The sequence below is a fragment of the Opisthorchis viverrini genome (assembly GCF_000715545.1).
Source record: "Opisthorchis viverrini unplaced genomic scaffold opera_v5_69, whole genome shotgun sequence".
In the NCBI taxonomy this organism is placed as follows: Eukaryota; Metazoa; Platyhelminthes; class Trematoda; order Opisthorchiida; family Opisthorchiidae; genus Opisthorchis; species Opisthorchis viverrini.
The window spans coordinates 1-11,231 of record NW_008751725.1 but is presented as its reverse complement, the minus strand read 5'-3'; the positions used below and the strand labels follow the sequence as shown (position 1 = coordinate 11,231).

The window sequence follows — 11,231 nt, the reverse complement described above, 5'->3', positions numbered from 1 at the left end:
GTTGGGTTTGGTTTAAGAAAAAGGTACCGGGTATAATTTTTCCAGAAAGTTTGTAATCCGACGTCCATCTTTGATGGATTGGGAAACAAGCTAAGAAAAATCTATGAAGAATAGTTTTGAATGTTTGAACCTACTGGTCTTTAAATACAGAGAAAAAGTGGATGTAGGGGGGCCACATAGTTTGTCGGAAGGGGTATGGGTGTCCTCCAGCGCAGATGTCACCATCTAGAAGCACCTGGGTGTTTGCACGACGAATTATTAGTCAGTTAAAGTAGACTGCCCTGTCCTTGTTTGTTCCAGCACTGCCATAATACAGTCCTGGCAGTTGCTGCCCCAAGTGCCTAAAATCGGGAGAATTTTCATATGTAGTCATTCGCCGGATCACGTTAAGAACGCAGCTATCAGCGTCTGGAATATGCCATCGGTCGCAGTGACGCTATGGATTCACAAGCTACCCGGTGTGCTGAAAGACCTATTCAGTGGCATACTTCAGTGTGTCTGAGTGGTGCACCTGGTATTTAAGGCGATCACCGGCATTCACCAGACGGTTGTTGATCACATAACCAAAGTGAACCGCCCGGACCGCGCGTATACGGCCGAATTTCGGGTGATATACAACCAGTGGGTCATAAGACAAGAAGCGAATCGCGGGTGCGTACGGTGCAGCATTTAAAGATCTTGCCGGAATCTGTGTTCGTATTATGATAACCAAAAAACCTACTCTACAGCATCGTTCAAGTAATCCATGTGGTAGCATATATGGCGACTGTTCGCAGTGTGTCCGTGACCAACAATACATGGATATTATATGATGCATGCGTGCTGCCTGATTCGAAAGATGCAGAGCATAGCGTCGCAGCCGAATACGACTTCTACAGCCTGCATTTGCGCCGCCAACTTGTCCATGACGAAATTCTCGGCTGGATATGGCCTCAATCGTTTCCCCGTATAAGTCGGAAAGTTTACGCATAGGAGTAAACCGTTTGCTCTCCACGAAAGCGTAAGTAACGGGACGCCCGGTGCCTATACCGGATATTAGGTAGTTTAAAGGATGGTTTGTCGCGTGCGTAATGTCAGCATTTGCTACACCTGAAAAGCGTCAAAAGCAAAGAATCATATGTTGCTATAGTGACCTTCCTCCGACCGCCACACGAGCACGCGTCTGACTCTCGAAATTTTGCGGGATCGGAGCCATATCAACTGCAACAACAAAACCCAACTATGCGGAACCTAGCCAACGGAGCCGGTCGATCCATCCGGAGGTAGTTGTATTTATCCTGAGTTGTAACGAACTAGTCGAATTCATCAACCAAAAAACTGCGCACGTCACACGACAGCATATTATACTTCAACACGACACTGCGGGCGTCAAATTGTCTTCGGTTGGGCGTCGATTATCTGGACGCCGATCGTACAAAAACTTAGATAACTTATGGTTGTCTTCAGGATAACGACAGGTGACTGCGCGGTTGATCTATTGCTTCCTTAAACAAAACTGCATTAACAAACCGTGCTTCGCGTACTGTCTTCTGTCAGGAAACGCACTCAGTTTACCAGCCTCTTCGGATTTCCCGACATTTCGTCGGTCTTGGAGATCGCCTGCTGCATTTGTTGTACGCCCACTTGTAGCGCAAAACAACTTTGGTGGTTGGATCATTTGATAAGCTCACAGATGCCACATATTTACCTTCATGTACTGCGTTAAGGACTTCTCAATCCGTGATGAATTTAAAAAACACAACCCCAAACTTATTACCAAAAGTGTGTGGTGCCAAGCAGAAGACATACCACACCAGGTTCAAAGTCGAATATGCGCAAAAAATATCGAAAGGAGATTAAAATAAATCGCTAAAGGTGACAACTAATTTGGGTTTTTTTTACTGAGAAAATATGTGACAAACTGTAATATTTTGATGTTCCACTTGCGAATGTTTTCCAGAGAATAGAATTTTGCCTCCAAAGCGCGCCAATTTAGAAGGGAAATAAGGTAAAACGAATTCCAACGCAAACAAGGAACACAATGAGGATGTTTTTCTGGGCATGCACGCAGAAAATTGCAACGCTTATACTTAAAACTCCTAAATTTTTGGGGAAACTGGAATTCACTGGATCAGGAATTGTTAAACTACGCGCAAATCACCGGTTCGCGAGGTAGTTTGATCCGATTTCACTGTTGTCTCATAAGCTGCTGTCAGTGTCACGATTGTGGGCATCTCTGATCACTTGACTTGTTTCCTCTATGCAATCCAAGCACAAGCCCTCAGTGGTGCTTGTTTTACTGCGCTCCAGTTTAATAACCATTGAACCAGCCTCTGGCCCCTATTCAAATGATAAACCAAAAATAGAACCATGGATAAGAGGTTGGGATGAAATATTTTATATTAACTTTGTACAAAAGTTTTAAATTGCTAGATGTTGAAGATATTGAAGCTCGTCCAGCGGCCGCTACCCTTTATCAGGCAATCGAGGAAAAAGGGAGGTTCATGGGTCGTGTACGGTAACGATTTCTAAATTTCATGTATAGGATTTTTTCCTTTCTGCTTGATAATGTAGTCCGCTTGGGATAACGACGAGTTGGTGCACCAACCGCTTGGTTAACTAATTTGCTAGAACCGCACTATGGCGCTCAGTTTAGTGGTTATCTGTTGGTCAAGAAGTGACTCAAAACTGAGTCAACAGCAGTCGCAACAGCAGTTACTCAGCAAAAGGGGCTAAGTCACTTTGGCTACAAGAAACATGGGTTTGCTGTGTGTTCGATTAAATGAAACTTCATACAGTAATCTGATCAATAATAACATGGAGAAAGAGATGATAATGGGCGGAAAAATAAGGGTTTCGAAATACTACAACGTGAAATGACGGCATCGGAACCTAGCTCCCCTAATCTAGTTGTCTGGCAGTTGTCTAACCATATGTTAATCATTTATTAAATAGCCAGGGAAAACGGTTTCTAATTGTAGTTAATGAGCGGCCGTTTAACGAGTTGTAAAAAAGTTTTTATGCGAAATAACTGGATATTTACAACCTTCCCTCGTTACCACAGGATAAGACGTGCGAATCATTGGACCGGCTTAAGCGATTATGGCATGTTAGCCAAATCTCAGCACATAGCCGCAAATCCAGCGTCTGGCCGCTTGTGGAGGTGTTTCAGTAACTCTGCTGATCTAATGTCCTTCCTCACGAACTACGAACGAAATTTGAAGAACAGAAACCGGGGTACAACAGAATTTGAAAACACAAAACAAATTTTTGTAGTCAGCAGTTCGATGAAAACTGGTTCAGCGTGACCTTGCCCATTGCTACTATGTGAACCAGCGAACAAACACCAATGTAGGCATGCGATGCCTCAAGTTTGCCACTTTAGATTGACATGTCCAAGTGGAAACACAAGTTGCCTGACGAATGCCCCACTCAGTTCGTAAAATAAGTCACGTATATTAGAAACGCTATCTTTGTCCGGCAGTTATGTCCCTTAATCTACCAGTTATCATAAACTTTGTAGAAATTGGGGTGTATTTCATTCGTGCAGCAAAGTAGTGTACCGGTTTTTCATAATAATTGGATCTAAGATAACACTGTGACGAAAGCCGGAAATGAGAACCGCCAGGCACATGAGCTCCTCAAATTCCTTCACTTTATCGGTTATGTACGTCCCCGTGGTTAGAAAACCACCCGTAAAGGCCTACAAGAAAGGCAAAGCTTGCTGTAGGCTGATACAAGTCAGATCGAGGTGTTCTTATCAGTGTCTACAAGTTCAGAGGCAGTTGTGGAAGCTTAATCTTCGGTTGTTAAAGTCATAGTCAGCTATAATAACTGCGTACTTGTCGTGCAGTGGTTGTAGGTGCCACAGTTTGGTTCATCGATGATTTGTGGAGGTGAGTTAGGTATCTGCGCATTGGAGGCAAGCTAATAAATTAGCGCGCAAATACAACACTGTCTGCGAACTTTTAAACGGGTGATTCGGGAAGGGAGAAATGAAATGAAATCAATAGCTTGTATGCACGAGCGCCGCTGCGGGCGCGACTGGACCATATCTGATGTCTCCAACCATTGATGGGGCCCGGTTTGGGGTCCGTATCCAGGGAGACGGCAGTGACCAACGTAGCTGAGTTTGCCGGTAGTGGCTTTTATATTTTGCTGCCTAGTTATTGTCTAACCGCCTCTGGCTCTCTTCTGCCGTGGTTGTGCAAAAAGTACCCTTCCAGCAATCCGGTTGACCGGCATAAGCAGCACGTGGTCAGATCAGCTCAACCTATGCAGTGTGATCAGATGATCTTTCGCGGGTGAGTTATTTCTCCCGAATACCATTCGACGTACTTCAAGATTGCTGATGCGGTGTTCTCACCAGACTCGGGCAATCCTCCGAAGACATCGATGGTCAAACACTGAAAGTCGGCGCGCAGCGGCCAGGTTTCTGATCCGTATGGAGCGCACCGCAGCATTGTAAACGCGGCCTTGTCGGATAAGTTGATGTCATGCCTACGCTTCATATGACGTAGATTCACAAAACTTGCTCTGACCCTTACAATCCAGATAAAAATACCATTTTTTGCAAGACCACCAGGACTGATACAGCTGCCTAGGCAGCCAAATTTTTCCACTACCTCGATCGGTTCATCCGTAAGCATGAGGCTAGAGTTCTAGTCCACCCAGTCTTGCAGTAGCACTTTACATTTGCAGGTGTGAAGTGTATGCCGAACCGTGAGGCAGAATTATTTGGATTATTTAATATTGTTTGTATTACCATGGGGTCAGATGCCAAAAGAATGATATCGTCTGTGTACTCAGTATCTTGAAGCGTAGGTCCAGGGAGCACTTCGACCCCACAGGCATGGAGGCTACTAGTAAGTCTTCCATGATCACATCAATGACGAAGTTGAAGAGGAACAGCCCTGTCGTACACCACTCAATGTGGTGAACTTGTGCGAGGGCTTCTTTGACACAGCCGTGAAAGTTGGCGTACAGCACCTTAGGGCATCGGTCGAAGTCATTCAGCCTTAGAAAACGTTCGCCAAAATCGGCCAAGAAGTATTTTTGCTCAATTTTGCGGTTCCCTTTGTCGTTCATTCACCTAGAACATTAGCTATCTGTAAGCTCTTTTACTCCGCTATATGCGTTGGACGAACAAAATAGTGTGCATCCACCAAATCGGATGGGTTTTTCAAGGCTAACTGTCTTAGACGGTTGGGTGACCACCAAAAACTAGGCCTTAATATATATGAAGATTTATCCAGAAGCCACAGGCCGCGATGCTCTACCGCTACTTGGACATACTCACAATGAAAAATCCCAGACTTTCTTTCCTCGCCAGTGCATTTGCTATACGTTACAAGTTTCAAGACTCAGCTGATAAAGGGCTACACATGGTTTACTCATGCAACCTCACCGATTTGAATCAGTTGTGACAAGTACGGCTGATTTCTAAATCTTACTCTCAAATAGGAAAACAAAGTAATTGCCTGACAAGATGGATAAAAATCCTGTATTAAATCATTCACAGCTATGTACAAAAGATCATCTACAAGGGAAAATCTGCGATGAAATTACTGTCGCTGAGAAGAAATTGCAATTGTCGTATAGGTGAGCGGAACCTTATAAGGATATTCGCCACTACAATACAGGGTTTTACACGACCTCTCTTGTCTTTATAGACCCCTCCGAGCACCTCGGTTTCATAATTTTTGATGTATTTACAAACTGCTCGGAGAATGTCATCTAAGATCTAATCAGAACAACTTCGAAGAAACTCCCGGATTATTTTCTCCCACCGTTAAAACAATAGTTTAATATTCCACATCACATAGAGAGAACATTATAATTGTGAATATGATTGAAGCTCAACTCAAAGTTGCGTGCCGGAAGGGTGATATAGACGTGTATTTGATGCCACTCATATAATTGAGACTTGGCTGAACAAGCATGGGCTGGAACTGGAATATGGGCAAAAGATTTGGCTGAACAAGCATGGGCTGGAACTGGCATATTGGGCGAAAGACTCTTTAACCTCTCAACACTATGCAACATATGTCAGCTAACTTCTGAATTTTGAAGGCTGCACAGGAAATTCGTTCCAACTTCTCAGCTTTACAGTAGCCCTTACCACCCAAAGAAAAACCTCTTGACTATGGAAACAACTAAATTCTACGTATTAAAGCACCGAAGGTAACCCAGCAAGGACCGAATATGTCACCTCTCTTAGCCAGAATCTTTAAGTTGTCAAACTTTTATCAGATCTGATGTTGGAGCCAATGTTCTATACTCCGCCTGCAGTATCTACAACAAAATTTCATCTAGCCTATGTACTTAGCCCGGCCTCGAACATATGAAGCAATGCGGGAAGCAAGAAGCTGAAGCTCGAAAAACCATCCGATAGACGATTAACACAAGTGAATTTTCTTCAAGTCTTACTGGGGAATGTGTGAACGACGGAGCCCTTTTTACCATAAAGAGCTGCTGTGCTTAAGTGCTATATTCGGTGAGAAAAAATTATGCCACTCTGTAACTGTTGCCCACTTTTCGTCGATTGTCAACCTTGCTTTAATACATTCACCTCACTAACTTAACTAATATTTATCCTTTCATTAATTCGGTTACTTGGTGCATTAATTAGCCCGTTCGTTGAATTATTCAACCTGTCGTTAGTCCCTGCGGCTTGCAACGGAATACCTCAACCCAATCCATTTGCTCCAGAACATAACATGACCGGCATCAAGCCTTCGGAATGAGAATGCATTGCGCATCAAAATGGTTCAGCCTTGTGCTAGAGTCTTCAGAATTTTGTGCAAAATGTCACTAGGACTGCGTGTCAATGATTGTTGAAAAACTTTGTTCTTCGTCTTTGAGAAATCCAGATTTTTACCTGTCAAGTTGTTTTTGAAAATGATAGAACGGGCCTTCTGGCTGGTGTATCAGCGGTTTGTCTACCGAAAATAGCCAACTCAGCTACCTTGTTACCTATGATGCAGCCAGAAATGCCAGACCCAAATGAAAGGTTCCTAGAAGAGTGCCCGCTGTGCGATTTTATCTGGATTTCTTGCTAATATTGCCATTCGCTCTGTATTGCGCTGTTACTAATGATATTTCGGCACGGGGTTAATGCAACTTTCATTCTTCCTTGGAAGACGGCACGTGGGTTGTACAACTGCAGAACAAATTCCCTAAAAACGCGATTACCGATTTGGTTATACGGGCCTATTAAACTAAGAAAATTTAAGCTATTTGGACACATTTCACTCTAATGAAGACTTTATCTAATTACCATTTCTGATGTGAGTTTAATTGACCTCTGAGATGCAGGGTTTTTGGCTGAAATGCACTCGGCTAATGTTATCAGTGCGTTGTCATGTGAGTATTTACTCACCTTTATTTCAGTCCGTGTTATTTAGGCCATAATTATCATTTTTTCAATCAATATTCTCGCCTATAGACAAACATTCTCTATTCCATTGTTCTGGTTGGGAAAGTATCGCCGCACGTCGCTGACCGTCGAGAAGTCGCAGGTATGGTTATTCAATCTTTTAACAACCATTTCTTCAAAGCCTATTTTGAAGGGCTGCTAATGCAATTCAAGCCACCAGATCAAATCACTGGCCTTTTGTTGATCTATCCGTATCACGTGGTTAACATAATTGAAGTAAGTGATTGGTGCACCAGACATAACCCATTCTCCAAGTAGACCAGTTTTAGAACAATGATGCGCATTCTGCGCGCGCTGAATGAGTCAGAACGGATAATTAACTGCTACATTGCTCATTATACGGAGGCTCTGAATAAAGACTTGCCGGAAGATGAGGAACCTCGAAGGTTCACCTGTTTCGACGAAGCAACAATGGAAGAGATATCGGAACGTCCAACACTGGCCCCTCTCATACACAATCGTATTTTATTTGTAAAGGACAACCTGGTACATCGAATCTACCGCACTTATGAAGTGTTGCCATTTGATATGGAACCCGTCAGCCTGAATCAGTACGATTCCAGTGAGTCAGATGAAAAGCGGTTTTTGGAGACCTTGTCTCAGCTAATACGTTTGGGCGTGTTCCTTTCGGAAGAACCGATGAAGGTGAGCAGCGTGATCACAAGAACGCTTGAAACTCGGGCATCGTTTTGCCATTATGGCTGTCCAGCATTTTTGGTGTTGTATCCGACTTTACAGCTTGAAAAAATATACAGGATACTTGATCTATTCAGGGAGCGGAATAAATATCAAAGAAGGACGATTTCTCACTCTATTCATGATGAAGAACAAAAACCTTAGTGATTTAGTTTGTTGGAGTGACAGCATGCTCAAGGCGAACCACAATTGACCTGATTTACTTGTAATCGACTGATTGCATCACATTACCCAAGGACACATCTCGCATTATCCCTTGCACTTCATTCTGTACTGTGTATGGATAAGCCAAATGTTGGAACTTATGTCTTCTTCAGAAGAGCCAGGCCGAAATAGGAAAAAAAGATAGTTGTCGTCAGTCTTTCAGGATGATGCCATCGTAATTCTACTTGATTTGGCAAGACGTTGAGTGGTACGGTTGTCGTCTGATGCAATATCAGTTTCTGTGCGCATAGCCTGAGTGTCTTTGAAGTTGCGGTTGCCTCAGAGTGATTGTGGAAGCTCAAGAAACGAATGCCTTCCATGTCCAATGTATTTTGCTCAACCTAAAGGCTTTCAGAAACCGACATTTTAGATGTATTGTGAGAAAATTGTGTGTGTGCGAAAACTGTATGAAAATGTACTAAAATGATGAAACTGATTGGAATTTACCTTATTATATTGCCTTAGCTTTTTGTAACTATGTACATCATTCAATATTTTAAAACCTACGTCAAGACAAATTGTTAAGAAACTCAGACCGTAAACACAAGTCGCTGACCAAGTACTGTGCTTAAAACATTGAATCGATCAAACATATAAGTTTTTAGGGTTCCCTCCGTTGTCTCTAAGCGTGGTTCATTCACTTTATACTCCAATAATTATAACTGTATTTCGCGAGCGTACCGATACAATTGTTTAAGGAAATTATTGATCGGCTCATTTATTTCACAATCAATGGAAGTCTGCATCTCACAAAATGCGCGGACATGATCTCCGTTGTACAGGACTGTTTCTCACGTCCCTTTAGTCGTAATGAATGTTAGCGGAGCAGTTAACATAGCCAGGCCGGCAGCTGCGGTCTATCTGAATAGGGACTCAGGGAATCGAATCACCAATGGCAGAAATGCCCAAATCGCGTAGCCGCTGGTGCTCGTGCTTCAAGGCCATCATAATCACTGCGTAGCTACCAAATTTTCGAACGAAGTGAACATGTCATCATTTCCAAGACTTGGCTGTATATTCCACACTCCCGTTTTCTGGTGGTCCAAAGTGCAGCACCTGGAACCGGTGTGCCTATGGTACACGGTTTATGGTTGATAAATTGATAAATCGAAAGAAATTAGTAAAACCACCCACGTGGCAAAAATGTAGGTGGAGTCGAAGTCACACCGTTCTAGATTGCAGTCACATCTCAATTCTATTTGACCGCGGCCGACCAAACTTCATCGCGATAAAAGCATATTCAGGTTGTGCATAGTGTGACGGTTTTACATTCCAGCATTTCGCATCATGTGATCTGGATTTGTCCTTGGATGACGAATATTGTGGTCAAAAGTCAGTGCTAAATGAAGGCTTTTCAACGTCGAAAAAGAACGGTGCTATGATTTAAGATGAGGGAATCAATCCAGGAACTGAATCTTAGTTTTAGCGTGCATGAATTTACAAGACATACGGTTCAATCTGTCCAGGGGCAAAGGAAACGCATTCAAAATGTGACTTAATGACGAAAAAAATTGTCCTTTATGGAGTCTGTTTTGTGGATTCACAAATGACCCCTATGATTACCCAACTACTGATGACGTGAAGCTTTGTTAAATGTATGAAATGGCTCATTTTTTTCAGGGCCAAGAAGAATATGTCCCCGAAATATTCAAGGTAAGTCTGCCCATGTGCAATCTCTTATGTTGGTTTGCGTCTTAAGTCCGTTCTCATACAACTTCTTATTGGCCGCTTCACCGAACTGTCCGTCTGCTAAGCAGACGGCACACTTCACCTCTACGTGCTGAAATATTAGGTCTATTTAAGAGCGCAAATGCGCGCACAACCACTATCCGGACAGCTTCCACCTTGTTAGATCTTATTTGGTGAACACGCTAGTGGGTCTGCCTGTGTCAGATTCCGGAGCGGGCCTCTTAGTTAAGCGGATAAAATTGGCTTGAAGATTTCGCTATCCTTGAGCTGCTCCCGCTCGTACTCTTCGCCATCCAAAGCTTAAAGTGAACTGAATGTCTGCTAGAAATTAGAGAGATAGATTCTCAGTATAAATTCGGAGCCAAAGTTGACACTCGGATTTTTTTAAATGGAATGTGATATCCGTATTTTATTTTCATTATCCCCGAAGATCCTGTGCTTGTCGCTTTTTTGTAGAAACGGGGCGGATACAAACTTTTAAATGTTGTTCACCACCTTTTACAGCGGTTTTTTGTGAGTACACCTTCAGTAGGTTTTAAGGAATTGTAAAACGGGTGCCTTGCATGCTGTTTTTGAAAATATTTCCCGTTTTGCATGACTTCCGCAGCTGTACCAATCATTAATACAGCTAAAAACATATGTCCATTAAAGATCATAGCAAACGTGAATTTGAATGATATCATTTTAAATTCTTGTTACACCAGATGAGAGTTAGGTATTTCCGTAGGAAAACTCAGTCAAGCTGATGCCTTGTTATTACCAACGAGGATGTTGGCATTAGATACGAATCACCAAATTTCATTCAACCATGAATGCATGCGTTTTCTATTCAGATGAAGCTTACGAAAATTTTGCGGCACCTGCGTGAGGAGCATCCGGAGCTGGTTCCACAACAAGGTAGGCGGCACCCAATTCACGAGTGACTACTGTGTTCTTGTGCGATATCTCTTCCTGCAGAATTGATTCATACAAGCATTTTTCAAGTTGATGGTTTATCCATACAATAGGCAAATAAGGATGCAGTTTGGCCACGGAACGTTTTTGATAAATCTCAGTATGGTTAATAGCTTCAGATGTGCACAAAGTTTTAAGGTCACTCTGGATGGAATCTCTCGAAAATTTCCGACGATTGAGTCCCCGGTAAACTGACAAAAAATGGCTGGTTCGCGGTTTAAATCAACCTTCTGCCAAATGGCGTCAGAAATTTGGGACATGCTGTTGAAGA

The 11,231-nt window shown here is 42.8% G+C and overlaps 1 protein-coding gene across 1 annotated transcript; it reads left to right on the top strand.

The window, feature by feature from the left end:
* Positions 1-2,393: 2,393 nt before the first annotated feature.
* T265_13463 (hypothetical protein) lies at positions 2,394-10,902 on the top strand (the record flags this gene model as incomplete). The annotated part of the gene is made up of 5 exons (XM_009169012.1): positions 2,394-2,492; positions 7,427-7,633; positions 7,676-8,062; positions 9,938-9,970; positions 10,840-10,902. Coding segments are annotated over 5 exons (699 nt in total), but the record flags the coding sequence as incomplete, so codon positions are not given.
* Positions 10,903-11,231: the final 329 nt, after the last annotated feature.